General features: G+C 37.0%; 1 protein-coding gene across 9 annotated transcripts in view; it reads left to right on the top strand.

The window, feature by feature from the left end:
- The window catches only part of DTNBP1 (dystrobrevin binding protein 1), a 150,370-nt gene that overhangs the window by 28,509 nt on the left and 98,707 nt on the right, over positions 1-23,154 (top strand). For 5 of the 9 annotated variants that reach the window (XM_031666936.1, XM_003897087.3, XM_009204479.2 and 2 more), the window contains one exon: positions 11,653-11,785. In XM_031666936.1, coding sequence (XP_031522796.1) covers positions 11,653-11,785 — 133 coding nt within the window. Of the gene's footprint in view, positions 1-11,652; positions 11,786-12,655; positions 12,737-23,154 lie in introns of all 9 variants that reach the window. The other 4 variants (XM_021936618.1, XM_031666934.1, XM_009204477.2 and 1 more) reach the window with 1 other exon arrangement.

Raw genomic sequence — 23,154 nt, 5'->3', positions numbered from 1 at the left:
CCAAGGCAGGTGGATCGCTTGAGGTCAGGAGTTTGAGACCAGCCTGACCAACACAGTGAAACCCTATCTCTACTGAAAATACAAAAAATTAGCCTGGCGTGATGGTGGTCACCTGTAATCCCAGCTACTTGGGAGGCTGAGACAGGAGAATCACTTGAACCCGGGAGGCGGAGGTTGTAATGAGCTGAGATTGTGCCACTGCACTCTAGCCTGGGTAGCAGAGTGAGACTCCATCTCAAAAAAAGAAAAGAAAAAGAAAATGTTTCTTCTAAACCAGTAGAAAAAAACTAGAACAATGAGAAAGAATTCAGTCAATGCAAAAGATGACAAGAAACTAGGGGAAAACTCATAACAAGCAGAATAAACAGAATACGATAGTAAATGTGAATATATCTGCGATCTCAGTATTTTTAAATGATTAATCTAGACTGCTAGAGGGCATATTTTGAAAGATGAGGAAAAGTCTATTAATAGTTTATAAGGTACTTACAAGGGAACACCTAGAACATTAGGACACAGAAAGATTGAATATATGGGCATACCTCAGAAATATTGTCAGTTTGGTTCCAGACCACTGCAGTAAAGTGAATATTGCAAGAAAGCAAGTCTGACAATTTTTTTTTTGGTTTCTTAGTGCATATAAAAATTATGTCTATACTATACCATTGTCTATTAAGTATGTCTTAAAAAGCAATGTAATACCTTAATTAAAAAATACTTTATTGCTTAAAAAATGCTCACAATCACCTGAGCCTTCAGTGAATCATAACCTTTTTGCTGGTTGAGAGGTTTTTTGTTTTATGCTTATAGCTGCATATCTGCACCCTGCAGATCAGGGTGGTGGTTTCTGAAGGTTGGGGTGGCTGTGGCAATTTCTTGAATAAGATAGCAATGAAGTTTGCTGCATCTATTGACTCTTCCTTTCACAAAAGATTTCTCTGTAGCATACAATGCTGTTTGATAGCATTTTACCCATAGTAGAACTTCTTTCAGAACTGGAGTCAGTCAGCACCTCATCCATTCGTGTTTGATCATGAGATTGCGGCAATTCAGTCACATCTTCAAGCTCCACTTCTAGTTCGAGTTCTCTTGCTATTTTTACTGCATTTAGAGTTACTTCTGAAGCCTTGAACCCCTCAAAGCCATCCATGAGGGTTGGAATCAATTTCTTCCAAATTCCTGTTAATGTTGGTATTTTGACTTCCTCCCATGAATCATGAAGGTTTTGTAATGGCATCTAGAATAGTGAATTCTTTCTAGGAGGTTTTCAATTTACTTTGCTCAGATCAGTTGAGGGAACTTCTATCTATGGCAGCTGTAGCCTTATAAAATATATTTCTTAAACAATAATACTTAAAAGTTGATATGACTCCTTAATTCACAGGCTACAGAATGGATGTTGTGTTAGCAGGCATGAAAACAACGTTGATCTTGTATATCTCCATGAGAGCTCTTGGATGACCAGGTGCATTGTCAATGAGCGGTATTATTTGGAAAGGAATATTTTTGTCCGAGCAGTAGGTCCCAACAGTAAGCATAAAGTATTAATATTCACTAAACCATGCTGTCAACGGATGTGCTGTCATCCAGCCTTTGTTGTTATTTTATACAGCACAGGCAGAGTAGATTTAGCGTAATTCTCAAGGGCCCCAGAATTTTCAGAATGGTAAATGAAGTGTTGGCTTCAGCTTAAAGTCCCCAGCTGTCCCTGTCAAGATAGTCAGCATGTCCTTTGAAGCTTTGAGGCCAGGAATTAACTTCTCCTCTCTAACTATGAAAGTCCTAGATACCATCTTCCTCCAACAGAAGACTGTTTTGTATACTTGAAAATTTGTTGTTCAAGGTAGCCACTTTCATCAATGATCTTAGCTAGATCTGGATAACTTGCTAACACTTCTACATCAGCTCTTGCTCCTTCACCTTGCACTTTTATATTATGAAGACGATGTCTTTCCTTAAATTTGGTAAACCAACCTCTGCTGTCATCAGACTTTTGCTGCAGCTTCCTCACCTCTCTGAATCCATTTATAGAATTGAGAGTTAGGGCCTTGTTATAAATTTGGGCTTTGGCTTAAGGGAATATTCTGGCTGGTTTGATCTATCCAGACCAGTCAAACTTCCTCTGTATCAGCAATCAGGCTGTTTTGCTTCTCTTCTTCTCTTCTCTTCTCTTCTCTTCTCTTCTCTTCTCTTCTCTTCTCTTCTCTCTCTCTCTCTCTTTTTTTTTTTTTTTAAACAGTCTTGCTTTGTTACCCAGGCTGCTGTGCAGTGGTGCCATCATGGCTCACTTGCAGCCTCCAACTCCTGGGCTCAAGCAGATCCTCCTATCCCAGCCTCCCTAGTAGCTGGGACTACAGATGTGAGCCACCATGCCCAGGTAATTTTTTAACTTTTTGTAGAGATGGAGCTATGTTGCCCCAGCTGGCCTTGAGCTTCTGAGCTCAAGTGATCCTCCTACCTCGGCCTCCCAAAGTGAGATTACAGGGTTGAGCCATTATGTCCAGCCTGTTTTGCTTTCTTATCATTCATGTGTTCACTGGAGTGGTATTTTTAATTTTCTTCAATAACTGTTTCTTTGCAGTCACAATTTGGGTGTTTAGTGCATGATGCTCTTGGCCTGTCTTTGCTTTTGACATTCCTTTCTCACTAAGCTTAATCATTTCTGATTTTTTATTTCAAGTAAGAAATGTGTGACTCTTTCTTTTACTTGAATATGTAGAAGCTATTTGTAGGGAATTATTATCTTAGGGAATAGGGAGTTCCGAGGAGGGAGGTCTGAGAATGGAGAGAGAAATGACCTGTTGGTGGAATAGTCAGAACACACATAACATGTATTAATTAAATTCACCACTTTACAAATGAGTGCACTTTGTGGTGCCCCAAAACAATGACAATGGTAGCATCAAAGATCACTGATTACAAATCATCATAGCAGATGTAATAATAATGAAAAAGTTTGAAATATTTTCAGAATTACCAAAATGTGACACAGAGACATGAGGTGAGCACGTGCTGTTGGAGAAATGATGCTGATAGACTTGCTTGATGCAGGGTTGCCACAAACCTGCAATTTGTAAAAAATGCAATATCTGCAAAGCACAATATAAATGAAGTGCAGTAAATCAAGATATGCCTGTAATTGAAGGGAAAACATATACTGGACAAGTACTAACCAATGGAAAACTGATGGGTTAATATCGGTGAAATAGACTTAAAATGAAAAATGAAGAAGATCCTTAATAAGATTCAATTCCCTCGGGGGAAAAAAGTCTAAACTGTGTATACCTAATAAAAGTATTAAAATAGATAAAGCACAAATATAATTACAAGGAAAAAAACAGCTAAATCCACAATCAAAATGAGAGAGTTTTAATACATTCCTTTTAAGTGATAGGAAAAAATAAAAACAGATGCAATAAGTATGGATATAGATGATTGGACTAATGTGATTAACAAATTTGGCCTCATGGACAAATGTAGAATGCTACTCCAGCACATAGAGAATATAAATTTTTTTAAAGCATATCTGGAACACTCATAAAAATTGACTACATACAGGGCCACAGCACAAATCTCAGCAAGTTTCATATAAATGAAGTCATGTAGAATATATTCTCTGATTCCAGTGCAAGTAAAGCTGAAAGTTAATATAAGAAACCAATTTTGAAAACTATATTTGAAATTTTAAAATACATATTATGAATACTTTATGGTTTGAAGTAAAAAAATATAAATTTAAAAATAGAAATGAATGATAATTACTATGTATAAACTTGTAGAATTTGCTAAAATCTATCTACAGGGAAACTGTATAAACAAAAAAAAGATTGAAAATCAGTGAGTTAACCTAACTTAAGAATTAGGGAAGAGAATGGAATACATCTGGAAGAAAAAATGAAAGCAGTAATAAAGGTAAGAGAAGTAAATGAAATAGAATACAAAAAATGTAATAGAAACTACATACAGCCAAAAGTTCTTATAAAAGACTAATAAAATAACTTAGTTAACAATTAAATCATTAGTTAATAAGTTGCTAGTGACACTGATCAAGAAAAAAACATATATACTTTTAAGAATTAAAGGGACTATATTAATAGCTATAGTTGTAGCAGAGAGTAAAAAGATAAAAGTTGATGAACTCTATGACAAATGTGAAAACTTATCTGGTCACACACCTATAGTCCCAGCTACTTGGGATGCTGAGGCAGGAGGATCTCTTGAGCCCAGAAGCTCTGAGCTGTAGTGTGCTATGCCAATTGGGTGCGTATACTAAGTTCAGCGTCAACATGGTGATGTTGAGGAGCAAGGGAACACCAGGTTGTCTAAGGAGGGGTGAACTGGCCCAGGTCAGAAACGAAGTAGGTCAAAACTCCTATGCTAATCGGTAGTGGGACTGTGCCTATGAATAGCCACTGTACTCCAGCCTGGGCAACATAGTGTGAGACCCTGTTTCTTAAAAAGAAAAAAAAAAAGAGAGAAAAAATTGAAAACTTAGATGAAATGGCAAAATCTTAGAATTTTTTTTTTATCAATGCCAATACTAGAAGCAATACAAATCTCATGTAGTCTTATAGCCACTAAAGAAATTGTATTGCTGGTTAAAAATATTTCTGCTAAGAAAGGACCAGATCCATACAGGAGAACTTTCAGGAAATTCTTTTCTTCTTTCTCTTTCCTCTCCTCTCTGCTCCGCTCTGTTCTGCTCCCCTCCCCTCCCCTCTTTTTTCTTTCTTTTCTTCCCCTTCCCCTGCTTCCTCCTTCTTGCTTCTTTCTTTCTTTCTTTCTTTCTTTCTTTCTTTCTTTCTTTCTTTCTGTCATTTCTTGGTCAGGACTTTCAGGAGATCCTTTTCTTTTTTTTCTCTCTCTCTCTTTCTGGAAATCTATCATTTCTTGTTTTGTTTTTGGGGGACAGGGTCTCGTTCTATTGCCCAGGCTGGAATGCTATGGCATGATCATGGCTCAATGTGGCCTCAACCTGCTGGGTTTAAGTGTTCCTCCCACCTCAGCCTCCCAAGTAGCTGGGACTACAGGTGTGCCACCATGCCCATCTAATGTTTTTTTACAAAAATTTTATTTTTGAGATGGAGTTTCACTCTTATTGCCCAAGCTGGAGTCCAATGGCACAATCTTGGCTCACTGCAACCTCTGCCTCCCGGGTTCCAGTGATTCTCCTACCTCTGTCTCCTGAGTAGCTGGGACTATAGGCGCATGTCACCATGCCTGGCTAATTTTTGTATTTTTAGTAGAGATGGAGTTTCACCATGTTGGCCAGGCTGGTCTTAAACTCCTGACTTCAGGTGATTCACCCGCCTCGGCCTCCCAAGTCCTGAGATTACAGGCGTGAGCCACCACGCCTTGCAAAAATGAATTTTTTTTTTTTTAGCGATGGTGGTCTCACTATGTTGCCCAGGCTGATCTTGAACTCCTGAGCTCAAGTGATCCTCCCACCTCAGCCTTCCAAAGTGCTAGAATTACAGGTGTGAGCCGCTGCACCTGGCTGAAATCTACGATTTCAACGTTTTACAAGTTCTTGTAGTGAATGAAAAAAGAGGAAACTGCCCAGCATATTTTATGAGGCTGGGATAACTTTGATACTGAAACCCAACAAGGAAGTATGAAAAAGTGAACCTGGAGTCCATGAATACATATATAAAAATTATAAACACATTAAAGGCATCATCTCTTGCCTAACTTCCATGATCTGTTTCTGAAACTGATATGTTCCGTGTAAACATGCTAGGCAGAAACCTATTTCCCTTATTTTAAATTGGAAAAGTTACAGTGTATTACATATCAACCCCAAACACTCAACCAGGTTCCTTAAATGTACTAAAAACCAGCAAAATTCCTATACATAGGTAGGAACCTTTAGGATATAAAATGCTTAAAACATCATTTTCTGATTATCAAACTTTAGATGTAATTGTTAATTAACAGTTGCTTGTGTGCAGTAACTTGGCGTCTCCATGCTGGACACATATAAGCCATGCATATTCGCTGTTGATACACTATTCATACTGCTTCAGTGTGTAGACAATTTGAATTTCTAACAATTCTGATGTTCTAACAATTGTATTTGAAATGCAATTTGAGAATCTACTCACATGTTGTTTTAAAATGTGTATCAAGCTTAAATATAAAGCTTTAAAATATTAGCCAAAACTTGCTATTGATATTTGCATGTCTTATGAATACTGGATAATAAAAGGAATGGTCTACCTGGGAGACATTCTTCATTGTATGCCTATAGTGGCAAACCAGATCCAGCAATGCATAAAAAGCAAAATACACAAGTTTATTCCAGGATTAAAAGGTTAATTTGACATTAGAAAATCTTTTACATGCAATTGACTTTGTTAAATATTAAAAGCGAAAATGATCATCAGATGCAGAAAATACATTTCATAAAATTAAATACCTATTCAGGGTAAAAAGTTTTAGCAAATTTTTAATGGAAGACAGCTTCTTTGTCCTGACATCTACCAAAAACCTGCAGTATTTGACTTGTAGTATTTTAATCCCATCTTCGGCCATCTTGCTAAATTCTCTTATTCTAATACCTTGTATTTGGAGGTGCGAGTCGTTTTGGGTAGATGGTAGATTTGTTTCTTTCCTTCTAAGCCATACAACTTTTAATTTTTCCTGTTTCTTATACTGGGTAGAAACTCTAGTATATGTTGAATAAAAGTAGTTGAAGACCTCGTTCACATTTTGACTTCATTAGACTTAAATGTGAAAAGGAAAACTGTACATTTTTTAGAAAATAGTAGAAGAAAGTATGTTTAAGACCTTAGAGTGGGAAAGATTTCTTAAGTGAGATATAAAAAGCACCAGCCATAAATAAGTATATTGATAATTTTTGCAAAAGTTTTTTATCAAACACCACCATTTACAAGACAGAGGATAAGTGTTCAGAAAATATGAGTAACCCCTATGAATCAATAAAAAGAAGACTAAAATAACCCAGGAGAAAAGTGAGTAAAATATATCAGCAGGCATATTGCAGAAGAGAAAACATGAATGGCCAATACATAGTAAAATGTGTTCAACCTTGCTTGGTATCAAGGAAATGCAAATTGAAACCCCAAATTAGATTTGGTAATCATTAGATTACCGAAAATTTAAGAGGCTTTGAGCTTTCTGTGCAGATGGTCATTATTTGCAGATGACAGTTTTGTTTCTTTCCTCAGAAGAAACGTGATGATAAACAACTAGAACTTGGGAGTATAAATTGGAACAATCACATTAGAAAAAATGAGTTGGCATTAAGTAGAAGTTAAAGTTGCACATGCCTTTCAAGCAACAATTCTGCTTCTAGGAATTTTTCCAGAGCATTCATCCAACCTGCAGGGACTGGGGAGGGGTATCTCATTACCCTAGGCCCTGAGAGATGAGGAGATAGATATCTTGGACACATCTGCAATTCATTTGTGAAACCCTTGCACATATGCATCTTGAGATTTGTAACAGAATGTTTGTAGCAAGCTTTGTTTAATCTTTGGACAGTTCCAAAGTCCATCTGCAGGAAAAAGTATGATATTATTCATAAAACAAATATCATATACAGCAGTGAAAATTAGTGAACTACTACACCTATGCGTATCAACATGAATGAATCCCATGTTAAATGAAGACTGTGTCCTGTAGAGGAGCTTTAACAAAAATCATTCTTTTGATTATAAGAAGCATTAACAATATATACAGGAGAAAGAATTTCCTGTAAGATCTGTTATTGAATTTATGCTACCTTAGGATCTTAAATTTTTGTATAATTGGTTGTTTTAAAACCCACAGCTCATCCAAAGTACTTCTATTGCTTTCCAGAAACAGTACCCAACCTTAAAAATGAAAGTTTATTTTAAAGCCTTCTGTGATGTATTATTGAGATCTATGTAAATATTTAAATGTATATCTTTAATATGCATGGTATTAAACTTGTCACTTTGTACATTTATTTTGTCAGACCTGCTCGTGTGTCTTTGGTGGGCTTTACCTAAACAGCATAACCTCCTGGGGCAAATATACTTTTGGACAATTCTATCTTTTTAACCAGTTATTTTATACTCATCTACTTTTAAGCTAATTATTGTAACTATATAGTCTTGGAATTCAGAACGATAGTTTATGAAACAAGCAGCTGTGATCAAAGGTAACTTGGTTGTCTAGGCTTGTTCTTTTTTTCTTTTTTTTTTCTTTTTTTTGAGACAGAGTCTCGTTCTGTCTCCAGGCTGGAGTGCAGTGGTGCGATCTTGGCTCACTGCAACCTCTGTCTCCCAGATTCAAGCGATTCTCCTGCCTCAGCCTCCCGAGTAGCTGGGACTTACAAGTGTGTGCCACCATGCCCAGCTAATTTTTGTATTTTTTAGTAGAGACGGGGTTTCACCATGTTGGCCAGGATGGTCTCGATCTCTTGACCTCATAATCTGCCAGCCTCAGCCTCCAAAAGTGCTGGGATTATAGGCGTGAGCCACCGCTCCCAGCCTGTCTAGGTTTTTTCTAAACAAGGGTTTTGATTTTTTTTTTTCTCCTTTAGCAATGTATAAAAAAAAAAATACCGTAAATAGTTAATACTTACTTAGGGCTTAGACTCTGAGGGCAGTTTTCTAAAGTCAGACTTTCAGTGTTTTGCCTCTCCTGTTATTGTGAAATATTAGCTTGCCTTCAAATTGAACTTTCAAGGATCATGGTTTTGCTTAACAGTTTGACATTAAGCCAGTTGAATTTGACTGTTTCACTCTCTGCGTTCAGGGTGGATTTCCTCTGCCTGTGGCAGAAAGTGAACTGAATTTAGTGATGGAAATCCTGGTTTCTGCGCCTTGCTGCACGAATACCTGTTGACCTTGGGCAGATAACATGTCCTCTCTTAGTTTTCTCATCTATAACATGGCTTAACACTACTTATTCTGCTTGTCAAACTTGTGTGGAAATCAAATAAAATGATGTCTTCCTTAAAACTCTGAACTACTGAGTTTTATACTAAGATCCTATTCTACATCATTGGTGTACCTTTTCATGATTGGTGTGCTTTTTCTTCCTTCTCCTAACCTCAATAACTGCCAGAAAGAATTTTGGAATAAAGCACTATGGGTTTGTCTTACTCCTTAAACTTGATTTCCTGGTGGTGAATCTGGGTTTATTGCGAGTTACTTTGAGGTGGAAAAATGGAACTTCTGGAGATAACTTTTTTTTATCATTAAGAAATTACAATGATAAAATGAATAGGTAACAGAACAGTTTTTCAGAACCCTTTCTTTTGCTAGATTTTTACTTTTCTTTCCTTTATATACCCCTATAGCAGAATCCCTAGTGTGTTGATTAAGAACATAGGCTTACTGTCAAATTCCCTGGGATGGAATCTAAGTTCACTGTGGCCCTTGAGGAAGTAACTTAACTTCCATTACACCTCAATTTTAAAAATCTGAGATTATAATATTGCTTAGTGTATAGGGTTGCTGTGTGGTTTAAATGAGATAATATATGTAAATTGCTTAGCATAGGGTCTGGTACTTAGAAATGTTCAAAATGTTTTAGTATTGATAATTTCTGAGAATCTGTTTACCCTTCCATTCTTTTAAACTTAAGTGATGGTTTCGTGTTTTCTGATACAGTTTTTCTACTTATGTTTATATTCTATATTCAGAATTTAGTTTTCAGTTTTATTGCAGGCATGAACTAAACTGTAGTTAAATTTTAATATTTAAATATTGCACTTTAATTTTCAGTAAGAAATGGTTAATATCTAAAAATTATTTATTCTAGAGTTTTCAAATTATTAACCAAAATAGCATCATAATATAGGAATTTTTTTGTTTAGAGTTTAAAATCTGAAGTTAAGAAAATTTATGAGGCCTGCCACTAAAATATAAACAATAAGAGGTCAGGAATTTCTTTTCTGATTTGTTTGTCATTACATCTTCAGTACCCAGAATCGGGCTTAGCAAATAGTGGGTGGTTAGTGGAAGTTTGTGGAATATTATAAATGAATTTTGTGAGCATAGATCCTTATTTCAGGCTTTGGTTTCCTTATTGCATTGTAGCTGTTTTTTCAGTGTGTTTTAAGCTACTTTTAAAGATCTTTTTAAAGACCAGTTGGCAACAGACATTTTTAAGTACACAAAAATAATGAGAAATGCAGTGTGTGTGAAACTTGGTGTGGCCTCCCAGCTCAGTTGAGGCTTGAATGAAGAGATGATGTGCTTATCCCTCCAGCGTGGGCTGAGAAACTACAAGGAGATGTATCATAGCTTAGTTCCTTATTTCAAATGAGAATTCCTACTATAGTGAAATGTACAAACAAAAACAATCTAGTACCACATACAAATAATTTTGTATCTTTGATATAATCATTCTTCCAAAGTTCTTTCTTAATATTTAAGTGGAACTTGGTAAGAATCAGTTGTATTCAGATTCTAACTCTTAAAGAGCCTTAGTCCTGGCTGGGCACAGTGGCTCATGCCTGTAATCCTAACACTTTGGGAGGCCAAGATGAATGGATTGCTTGAGGCCAGGAGTTCAAAACCAGCCTAGCCAACTTGGTGAAACTCTATCTCTACTAAAAATACAAAAAATTAGCCGGGTGTGGTGGCAGGCGCCTGTAGTCCCAGCTACTGGGGGGTCTGAGGCAGGAGAATCACATGAACCTGGGAGGCGGAGGTTGCGGTGAGCCGATATCACCACTGCACTGCAGCCTGGGCAACAAGAGCGAAACTTCGTCTCAAAAAAAAAAAAAAGAGAACCTTAATCTCGAGATGTGCAAATTGTCTCTTGTGAATATTCAAATTCATTTTCTTCTGTCATATAATGGGTTTTGTCACCTTTATTTTTTATTGTACAGATTATGGAGTTTTTTCCACAGTTGTTGCTTATTCATGTTGATATTTTCAAAAGATTACCTCTTCTTCTTGCTTCTTCTAAATCTTTCTAGGCCCTTGTCCCTCCCACTGTGTTAAGACCAAAACAAAATTGTCTGGGAGAAACTAATGTTTATCATTTTCTTTATAGTCTTTAGCGAAAGAAGTTAGAATTATCTTAGGCTACTCTGGAATTTCACAACCTTGCTATTAGGAACCCTTTACATCTGCTGAATTCCTTGTTAACTTAAATCATTTCCTCTTTTTCTGGAATTTTGGAATTGGCCGATTTCCTCAAAATTCCTTTGTATACTTTATTCAATAAGTATTCCTGTTTAAATGTAAATTGAATCATGATATATTCTAAATGTATTAGGGAACTTTTGTTTGAGGACTTCCTTTTGTAAAGCCAGTAATTACCTGTTAATTATGTTTTATGTTTGTTTTCTTTTTGGTTGTTAGTGGTAGTTTTTTGTTTTAATTTTTTTTAGATTTGGATTTTCAAATATATGGTCTGCTTAAAACAGGGTATACTTAGAAGTGACTTCTAAAGTCATTTTTAAACTTTCTCTTCTCTGGGTTAAGATGCAGTGATACAAGCAGTAATTTGAGGTTTCCTGTACTGAATATTAAGTTGGTTCTTTTCTAAAAATGAAAACAGCTTCAGTCTCTTTTAGAATGTACCATAATCTCTACTGAGTAGAGGGGTTGTTAAAGGTAACATTAAATCTCATTACGTTAACTGTACTTTCTTTGTGCCTAAAAGCCGGTTTCACTTTGCCCCCCTTCTTGTGTGCTGCAGCTGGTGGATAGTGAAGTGGTCATGCTTTCTGCGCACTGGGAGAAGAAAAAGACAAGCCTCGTGGAGCTGCAGGAGCAGCTCCAGCAGCTCCCAGCTTTAATCGCAGACTTAGAATCCATGACAGCAAATCTGAGTAAGTCCGATGTTTTCATTCATTACTTTTAGGAATGAAAACAACTTGGGCAGGGTTTGGTGTAATTTCAAAGCTTTTTAGGAACACATGAAATTCTGGGTTAACAGGATTTTTTGGAAAATCATGATTTCTACTTAATTTCATATTTTGATTAGTTGAGCATTTGACAGAAAATGATGTAAAGCGTAGAAATTAGTTCTAACTGTTCCTGCCTCAGGTCAGCTCAGGACACATAATTATAATTATGTTGATCTTAAAATGACTCGGGTTGTCTTTGTTGACATTTGGTCTCTGTTTGAAAGCATACATGTAGAAAATGGATTAGGTGACTTTGTCCTGACTGTAGAATGTATTCCAGAAATTGTTGCTTTTAAAATTTAGATCTGCTAGAACTTCATGTCTTGTAGTGTTTTTTTTTCTCTTCAAACGGATTAGAGATCAAACAAACCTGGTTAAATGAGAGTACTTGTGCTGGTTGTGGTGGCGTGTGCCTGCAGTTGCAGCTATTCTGGAGACTGAGGCAGGAGAATTGCTTGAGCCCAGAAGTTTGAATCCAGCCTGGGCAACATAGTGAGACCTTGTCTCAAACAACAGCAGCAACAACAACAACAACAACAGTGTAAATCAGGGTACCAGTTTGGCTAAATTTATACTCTGGAAATTTATTTTTTTGGCGTTGTTCATTTGGATGGATTATATTGGTATTCTTTTTTTCTTGGGTTTATATTCAGAAAATTGTCTTTTATGTTTGATGATGCCACATCTAAGGATAATACTGTAGCTTACTATTTCCTAATCAAGCTTAAGATCTTAGTAAAGTAGGAGGTAGGAGCTGTATGTATGAGCTAATAACCTGTTTTAGTCTTTTAGGTGGGAAGCTGAAGATATTCTATTATCTCCTCCTGTTTTTAATATTGCCTTATTCAAAGCAAAACACAACTGATATACAAGGCAAGTAATTTGCAAGTCATAAAACAGTTTGTTGTATGTGAACAAAATAGATACATAGTATTTGGAGTGCTGTTGCTGATAACAGTAGCTATCGTTTGTTTATAGCACCTACTCTATGTCAGATTATTAGATGCTTTACGATACTATCTGTAATTCTCACAAGAACCCCACAAAAGTAGCTTTTATTTTTCCCGATTTACAGATAAACTAAGGCTTGGAGAGGTTGCAACTTGCTCAGGATCATAAAATTTATAAATGCATCTAGGATCCCAACCACATTGATGATATCCTCCATATCAGTATGAGGCAGTAGGATGAGGTGATGAGGCAGCAGGATGGGGGCTCTCAGTAGGTCTCTATGAACTATATTCTTCAAGTCCCCTGGCTGTTGCCATGCCTTTCAGGGTCAGTGTTTTGTTATTTCTGAAGGCAGGGCATGGAAAGGAGATTCTGGGTCTTAGAGAAATGTAAAATGGCTGTCGTTGCCCTCTGCATTGGTTTCCTCTTACCGGTATGGTAACGGTCCTTCCGAAGCCTTGGACATAGCCTTTAAGATGTTTGGAACATTCTTCGTAGCCACTTTCTTTCAGCTCATCTTTCTGTATCTCTTTGAGTCACTTGCTTTTCATTGGTTGTATGCTTCTTTGCAGACATCTTCTCTTATGATAACCTCTTTTATTTCCCCAGCTAAGAGTAAATCTGTTTACAGATGGTTGTTGTTTGCTTAATACCACTCTGCTGATTAAATGCATCTGCCACAATTCTAATTATTTTCATAGTCAATTCTGTTTCGGAAATGCAGGCTCTATAAATCTTTCATAGAATATAGTGTATGTTCATTCCCAGTTAGGATTCTGATATCCTGAAAAAGGTTTGATGTTTAGTGATACATGGCCTTATTCTTCAGAAACTGCATTTTGGCTTCTTAAATGCACAAGATAGGCCTTCTAGATGTTCACTTGAATCCTTTCTTTTTTAGTAATCTGAGAACATCTAACACTAAACACAAGTGAAAGCTAAAAGATTATCTGATAACTGTTCTAGTTAGTAACTTCTAAATTAATTTGAGTCATTTTTTTTCCTCTCGTCTGTGTCTAACCGATATTGAGCTCTTTTTAGAGAGGTAGTTCAGGTTTTTTTAGAAGGTGTGTCTGGATGGTGGTTTTTCATATATGTTGCCAATCTGAATTATCTGTTAGCCTTTGGAATGCATACTTCCTTTGGGTTTTAATCTATTGCTGTTATTTGCCTGGTATTTATAATTAGTAATGAATGACTGTGGAAGATAGCATATCAAAACTTGGAATTTTAGAGACCTAGTTAGTATTTGTTGGTCTAGAATAAGCCCAGAGAGAGATGTCTTAAAATCATGAGGCTTTTAGCTAAGCAATTTAAGCTTTATAGAATCAGTGCTGATGATATTTTTTTTTTTTTTTTTTTTTTGAGATGGAGTCTCTCTGTTGCCCAGGCGGGAGTGCAGTGGCACAATCTCGGCTCACTGCAAGCTCCGCCTCCCAGGTTCACGCCCTTCTCCTGCCTCAGCCTCCCAAGTAGCTGGGACTACAGGCACCTGCCACCATGCCCGGCTAATTTTTTGTATTTTTTTAGTAGAGATGGGGTTTCACCATGTTAGCCAGGATGGTCTCGATCTCCTGACCTCGTGATCTTCCCGCCTTCGCCTCCCAAAGTTCTGGGATTACAGGTGTGAGCCACTGCGGCCTGCGATGATATTCTTTACAGTAGGAAAATAAACACTTTGAAGCCAAATTTGATGAAGTTGTGTAAACATAGATCTGCACCATTAATGTACTTTGTGAATTCATTTTGATGCATTTATGTATCATTCTTAGATTTTGGAAACATTTAGTGTTTTAAATGCTCATTTACTGGGTTTTTTTTTTTTTTTTGAGCCTCAAAATCTCTCCTATTATCACCCAAATACCTTGACATAATATTACAAGGCTTAAATAGTTAAGCAATAATAAAAAATAAAAACACACTTAGAAGAAAACAGTTAGCGATTTTATTTGGTCACATGGTTCCCCTAACTTCTTTGAACTTGTTGCCCTTTCACTGTCAGATGTAACACCATATCCTGTCAGTCCCTCATTTTCCAGGCTGTTTCACTCTTTTGATTTTACTTTGCTCTCTAGAGGGTCTGCTTTTATTGAAGGGTACAGGTTGTATCTTATGTGAGCAATTTAGACTTTTGATGATGCTTTTAGCTGTGTTATCCTATGGCTTCATTACTATGACTCCTGGTACCTAGCCCCTTGGGAATTGTTAAGTTACAGCAGATGATCCATTCATATTGGTTTCAGTCCAGCTTGCAGAAGCCTATTTAATTGATACTTACTGATAAGGTATGTCATTTTAAAAATAAGTAATAAAGGTATGCTGGGAACTGGAAAACAAGGGCTATGAACTTACAGATCTGAGTTTGGCTCCCAGTCCTACAACTTCCTCACTTTAAGAACTGTGCAGATTTCTCAACGACTCCAAGCTTTAGTCTGCTTGTCTGCAAAATGATGATGAGCATACCTGTCTCATAGGTATTTGGAGGATTAAATGAGATGATAAACATAACCACTTAGCACAGTGCCTGGTACATGCTGGGCATCTGCCACGCACCACACACTGTGTACAGACTCTGGACACACAGCAGTGAACAAGGGTGGGTATCTGCCATCAAGATGTCAACATTCTGATGGGGACCTCTCTAGCCTTTGTGAATTGACAAAACCGTTATTCTGTGACAGGAGGGTTTGGATGGAAGTTATGCAATTTAGCTTGTGCTGCAAAACAGTTTAGAATGCAAAACCACAACATTCAATGTGGTGATATTAGTATTCTGTACATTGAAAGTGTGTAAGCATACAATGGAATGTTTTTATTCTGTGAAAAACCACAGTGCTTTTTAATCATAAAACTGGAAAAATATGTTTGAAAAGTATATACTGAATTCTCTTGAACTTCCACTAGAGGGTAGTATAATCTTATTCCTTTGTTGAAATTCAAAAATGTTAAAGCCTTGTCTTTGAATTCTATTTCTTAGTTTATTTTATATGACCTATTTTAAAAAGACTGTTCCCTTCATCTAGAACAGAAGATTCTGAGTTTTGTTTTTGTTTTGAAATTTTAATTTTTTTTAGAGACAGAGTCTAACTCTGTTGTCCAGGCTGTAGCACGGTGGTGTGATCATAGCTCACTGCAGCCTCAAACTATTCCTGGACTCAAGCGATCTTCCTGCCTCAACCTCCCAAAGCTCTGGCATTACAGGATTGAACCACTGTACCCAGCCAGAAGATTCTGTTAATTCTTAGATAACAATTCTTAGATATAAGAGAATTGCAGCCATATACTGAGTTTGTCTTTTTCTTTTGATTTGACCTAGCCTGATATAGTATTATTTTGCTTTCTTCTGTACAGAATTTTAAAGGGCATCTAACAGAGAAATTATCATAGCTCTGTTGGTTTTTCATGAACTAGATTATCGTATGTCCAGGTTCCTTTCTGAGGTTAGACCCTTCGAGAGGCACATTAATTCTCTTAGACATCTTTTAGGCTACTACATAGATCTCATTTGTTCCATAATGGCTTTTGCAAGTTAATGTACCTCTTAAAGTTTCCTTATTCATACCATCGTTATCTTATTACCTTAGTACATAAAAGTGTAATGTAAGCATTTGAAGAGTCTTGTGGTCTTTCAGTACCTGGCCTCTGTGACCTATGGGTTTGCAGCCAAAGGAGATTTCTTTGTTCCATGAGGCTAATTATTTTGTTAGAAAAGAACTCATTAAGTGGGAAATAATTTTACTGTGCTGCTTCATTCTTTATATATTAGTGGTTACACTACAGATAATATGTATTTGAAACAAATGGCACAAAGAAAAATTCCAAACAGAATTGCTTTTCCTCTGGGACGGCCTTCTCACAAAGATTTGTGAAGCTCTTTTTTGCACAGCTGTCAGGCATTCCCAAATGGCTTTTCACAATAAAATTCTACCTATCTCTTCCACTGATCACTAAATGAGACATATGCTGTTGTTATAGTGAGCAAAATGGTGAGACTTGAGCTTCTTGTAAAGGTATATTTGTGTCCATGGAGGCCTGCTAGTATTTTATGTATATGCATCCTGGGTTGGTTACCAAATGTACTCATGTATGCAACTTGTTTTGCAACAGGAGATGAGCAGGCTGTGACAGGAAAATTAAATTTCTGCCAACTTAAATTCAACATAAAATATTCAGAATACACATTATGTATGTACTTGTCATTATTATATGAAGAGCTTTTTTAAGTTTTTAATATAAGAAGGGATGAAAATTTTTTTTAATACCAATTCTTTTATATTTTATTACTGATTTCAAGTCTACTAATGTTAGAGTGGAAAATTTTAATCACTTCTTCTAAGTCACTGATAATGTGACCTGGTTTAATATACTAAAAGGTATCATCATGTTGTTTAATGTTTTCTAAGTTCCTTGCTTATGTTTATTCTTTTACAAAATTTGGCATAATCTCTTAATATTTAAACTAGATGACCATGAATAGATTTGCCTTCTTGGTTATTTTACATGTTAGAGTAATAGAATCATTCTATCACCAGCAATTATTCTTTATTGAATTCAACAGGCGAGTTATTAGGGGATAGCAAAGAAGCAAAAATACAATCTGCACCTTTAAGGCCCTTACTGATTCCTGAGAGAGATGAGAGGACACAACTAGTTGGATGATATCAGTCAGAATGTGAGTCCTGCGTGAGGCTGAAAGGTCTGGGGAAGCACAGAAGAGGAAGGGAGCCCTGTGGGAGGAGGGCAGGCTGCCACTGGCCTAATCCTGAAAAGATAGGCCGGGGTTAGGGACAGGCAGAGGCAAGGAGGAGGAGGCACCAACGTGCAGGACTCATCTTGTTTTGCTGTAATATAGAATGTGTGAAGGAAAGAAGTGAAGTAAACACAGTTTGTGGCCAGAGAGCAGTAGGTCTCTGAATGATGAGTTTAACTTGAAAGGGTTCGGGAGCCTGTGAAGCTTTTTAAAGGGAAGAACATAAATATGAATTTGGTGTTAGCAGTCAAATGACCTCTGACTATTTCAAGCATTTTTAGTCTAAATTTGTCATTCAGCACAAGAGCATGATGCTGTCCTATTCAGAAGTATGTACAGTGTGTTTCTCATTAGGAATTCCAGGTTGATAAACCACTCACATGTTTTCATCTGGTCCCCACGTTATTAACAAAAGAGTAACTGGGGCAGCAAGTACAATTTGTACCTAGAACAGAATTTCTGTCCATGAGAAATTAATTGGCCTGCCTAGAGATCAACCTCATTTAAGTTCCTGGCCTCATTAGCTCTGTAGTCAACCAACAGAGCTAGAATCTAAATGGAAATTGCCATCTGTCCAGATAAAGATTGAAAAGGTAAAAAGAACACACATTTTCCAGCATAGAATAATTGTTGGCTCCATTACATAGTTTCTTTTCAGAAAAATCATTTGAAATTTCATTCCTTTTACCAGTAGATCTTAAGTCTAAGAATATAGTCTAGAAAATAACTTATAGGTGTGTAAGTTTGTAAGGTAAAAATGAAAATGTTGTTGACATTTTGATCTAATAGATCCATAGATCTTGTTTACATCATAATCATTACTGGTCAATGAAATTATTAGTTTTAAATGACTTTTATTAAATATAAAACTTAGCTAATCTAAAAATTTTCTCTATTTTTTTAATATTCAAACATTAATTATTTACTAACTGTCAAGTATTAAGTTTAGGTACTTTGGCTCATTTAATCCTTTTAACAGCTTTGCAAGATATGTGTTGTTAGCTCTCTCTTCACAGACGAGGTATCACATTGCATCTCATCTGGCAGGAGCAGAGCTGGGTTTTTAAGCTTGTGCTTCAAAGCCTAGCTCTTAACCAGTCCCCCATATGCTAAGCATACGTGCGTGATACTGAATGCACCAAGTAGCTTAGAGTTAAATGGAGTCTATATTAAATTTAACTATTCTAGTTTTTATCACTAATCAAAGTGAAACAACCTTTTACATAATCCTATTAGCTATGATAGTCTTTTATACAGTTTAAGACCGTGTCAGACTAGTTATAATAGAATGAACTGAGTATTGTTTCTTTAGTGCTGGGAGTACTAGTTCCCAAGCTGAATCTCCTAGTCAGTTTTTCATTTAATAAAACAAAAAACAATGTAGGCTGGGTGTGGTGGCTCACACCTGTAATTCCAGCACTTTGGGAGGCCAGCTCAGGAAGATCACTCAAGCCCAGGAGTTCAAGACCAGCCAGGTCATAGTGAGGCCTCGTCTCTACAAAAAATATATATATATGTAAATGGCAGCACATTGTTTTGCCTGATTCCCCCATATAAACTCTTTATGTACCATTTGTGACATTCTTAAAAAGCTTAAGTATAGTTATTGGCTAAAATTTAGATTTTACATATTGTTTCATTTAAGCGTTCCATAATCACATATAGTAGCTGTTTGATGTGGCCCCTGAAGCTAGGTTCAAAACCACCCTGAACTACATTATTATTAGCCGTTTCCAGATTTACCAGTGGTTTACAGTGGTATATCAGTATGATAAAAGTCAGTACCTAAAATGTCTGAAGAACACTGCTAAACTGCTTGTCACCATATTTTCACTTTTAAATAAAATTTATTCCCCCCCACCATATTCATGTTTTTAAGCCTTATACCCTAGCAGAGGGGAGAGGGAGTTTTTATAAGCACAAATATTTCGTAGAGTTAAAATTCAGGATATTAGAAAGTGTCAAAAAAAAAAAAGAAGGAATAAGACCTACTATTTGATAGCACAGTAGGGTGACTATTGCCAATAATAACTGTGTATTTTAAAATAAAAAATGTAATTGGATTATTTGTAACTCAAAGGATAAATACTTGAGAGGAGGATAAAAAGACAAAATGTCAACACTTCTGGATTATCTAACAGCTGTTTGGATCAAACAAAGATTAAAAATAAAATCTTCATTAATAAAAATTCATACTTTAAGAAAATTTTTTTAACTTAATAATTCTTTTCAGTTCCAAGGTCCCATTCAGGAGACCACATTAAATTTAGTCATCTTGTCTTCTTAGGCTCCTTCTGGCTCTGACAGTTTCTCAAACGTTTTTGTTTTTGATGACCATGACAATTTTTTGAGACATGGTGATCAGATATTTTGTAGACTGTCCCTCAGTTGCAAATTGAGTACTTTGTAATATTTTGGATATCAGTCCTTTATCAGGTATGTTCTACAAAGATTTTCTCCCAGTTTCTGCCTTGTCTTTTCTTTTAAAAATTTTTAAGTTTTTGGCCGGGCGCGGTGGCTCAAGCCTGTAATCCCAGCACTTTGGGAGGCCGAGACGGGTGGATCACGAGGTCAGGAGATCGAGACCATCCTGGCGAACATGGTGAAACCCCGTCTCTACTAAAAAAATACAAAAAACTAGCCAGGCGAGGTGGCGGGCGCCTGTGGTCCCAGCTACTCGGGAGGCTGAGGCAGGAGAATGGCGTAAGCCCGGGAGGCGGAGCTTGCAGTGAACCGAGATCGCGCCACTGCACTCCAGCCTGGGCGACAGAGCGAGACTCCGTCTCAAAAAAAAAAAAAAAAAAAAAAAAAAAAAAAAAAATTTTTAAGTTTTTGTGTATTTTTTGCTTTTATTATTATTTTTAATTGTGTATATTTATAGGGCACAGTGTGATTTTTGATACATGCACACAGTGTGTAATAAATCAAGGTGGTCAACACATCCATCTCCTCAAACACCATTTTTTTGTGTTGGGAACATTCAAAATCCCCTCTTTTGCTATTTGAACATATACAGTAAATTGTTATACTCTCCATACAGTGCTATAGAATACTAGAACTTATTCTTCCTATCTAGCTGTAATTTTGTATCTGTTAACTTTGGCTACTGCCCACCTCCCCAGCAGCCTCTAGTAAGCACTATTCTACCCTCTACTTCCCTGGGATCAACGTGTTTAGCTTCCACATATGGGTGAAAACATACAGTATTTATCTTTCTGTGCCTGAGTTATTTCACTTAACATACCTTCCTTGAGGCTCATCCGTGTTGCTGCAAATGATAGTACTTAAATCTTTTTTTACAGCTGAATAGTATTCCATTGTTTATATGTAACACATTTTCTTTATCCATTCATCTATTGATGGATGCTTAGGTTGAAATTCGTGTCTTGGCTATTGTGTATAGAGCTGCAATGAACATGGGAGTGCAGATAACGCTTCCAGATACTGATTTCCTTTCCCTGGGCTGTATTCCCCATAGTAGTGGGACTGCTGGTCATATGGTAGTTCTACTTTTGATTTTTTAAGGAACTTCCATACTGTTTTCCATAATGGCTATACTAATTTAAATTTCCACCAACAGCGTGTGAGAACTCCCCTTTCTCTGCATCCTTGCCAGAACTTGTTGTTTTTGGTCTTTTCGGTAATAACTATTTTTTTTATTATTACTTTTAGGGGGTAAGGGGGTACAAGTGCTTGTTTGTTGTTCGGCTGTATTGCATATTGGAAGAGATTGGGCTTGTAGTGTACCCAATACCCAAATAGTGAACATCGTACCCAATAGGTAGTTTTTCAGTCTTTGTCCCTTCCCACCCTTCCCCCTTTTTGGAGTCCCTAGTGCCTGTTATTTCCATCTGGCAATAGCTATTCTAACTAGGGTGAGATGTTATCTCATTGTGGTTTTGATTTGTATTTCCCTTATAATTAGTGATGTTGAAGATTTTTCCATATACCCGTTGGCCATTCATGTACCTTCTTTTGAGAGATGTCTATTCGATTCATTTGCCCATTTTTTAATAGGATTTTTTTTTTATTTTAATTTTTTGCTGTTGAATTGTTTGGGTTCCTTGTATAAGAATTTCTTGGAAATTTTAATTAGTAGGGCCCTTATGAAAAACAGTGTGAGGCCGGGCGCGGTGGCTCACGCCTGTAATCCCAGCACTTTGGGAGGCCGAGGCGGGCGGATCACAAGGTCAGGAGATCGAGACCACGGTGAAACCCCGTCTCTACTAAAAATACAAAAAATTAGCCGGGCGCGGTTGTGGGCGCCTGTAGTCCCAGCTACTCGGGAGGCTGAGGCAGGAGAATGGCGTGAACCCGGGAGGCGGAGCTTGCAGTGAGCCGAGATCGCGCCACTGCACTCCAGCCTGGGCGACAGAGCGAGACTCCGTCTCAAAAAAAAAAAAAGAAAAACAGTGTGGAGGTTCCTCTGAAACAAAACAAAACGAAAATAGAACTCCATATGGCCAGCAATCCTGTATTAGGGATATATTCAAAGGAAAGGATATTAATCCCTTGTGGGATGAGTCGTTTGCAGGTATTTTCTCCTGTTTTGCTGGTTGTCTTTTCAGTCTTGATTTTTTTGTTTTTTCCAGGCAGAAGCTTTTTAGTTTGATGTAATCTAGTTTGTCTATTTTTGCTTTTGTCACTTGTGTCTTTGAAGTCTTCTCCATAAAATCTTTATCCAAACCAATGTTCTGAAATGTTTCCCGTATGTTTTCTTCTAGTAGTTTCATGGTTTCAGCTCTTACATTTAAGTCTTTAATCCATTATGAGGTGATTTTTTTCTAGGGTGAAAGTTAGGGGTCTAGTTTCATTCTTCTGCATATGGATATTCACTTAACTCAGCATCATTTATTGATGAGACCATGTATTTCCCAATGAATGTTCTTTGTGCCTTTGTCAAAAACTGATTGGCTATAAATATGTGGATTTATTTTTGGGTTTTCTGGGTTCTCTGTTCCAGCATGTCTGTTTTTATGCTAGCATCATGCTGTTTTAGTTGCTATAGCTTTTTTTTTTTTTTTTTTTTTTTTTTTTGAGGCGGGTCAGCTCTGTAGCAGGCTGGAGTGCAGTGGTGTGATCTCAGCTCACTGCAAGCTCCGCCTCCAGTTCACGCCATTCTCGGCCTCCAGCGCCAGTAGCTACTGGGACCACGAGCGCCCGCCACCTCGGCTCGGCTAATTTTTTGTATTTTTTAGTAGAGGCGGGGTTTCACCGTGTTAGCCAGCATGGTCACCGATCTCTTGACCTCGTGATGATCCATCCCATCTCAGCCTCCCAAAGTGCTGGGATTACGGAAAAACTGAGCCACAGCGCCCGGCTATTCTAATGCTTGAACATGGGGATGTCTTTTCATTTTTGTGTCTTCTTCAACTTTCATAAGTTGTTTTATAGTTTTCATAAGTGTTTTATAGTTTGTCATGTAGAGATCTTTCATCTCCTTGGTCTCAAACTCTTAGGCTCAAGGGATCCTCCTGCCTCAGCCTCCCAAAGTGCTGAGATTACAGGTGTGAGCCACCGCACCTGGCTCATTCCTTCCCTTGGTTAAATTTATTCTTAAGTATTGTAATTTTTTGTAACTATTGTAAAT

Source organism: Papio anubis, chromosome 6 (assembly GCF_008728515.1).
Source record: "Papio anubis isolate 15944 chromosome 6, Panubis1.0, whole genome shotgun sequence".
Lineage (NCBI taxonomy): Eukaryota > Metazoa > Chordata > Mammalia > Primates > Cercopithecidae > Papio > Papio anubis.
Note: the sequence above shows the minus strand (reverse complement) of the source record. Positions and strands in the feature narration are given on the sequence as shown.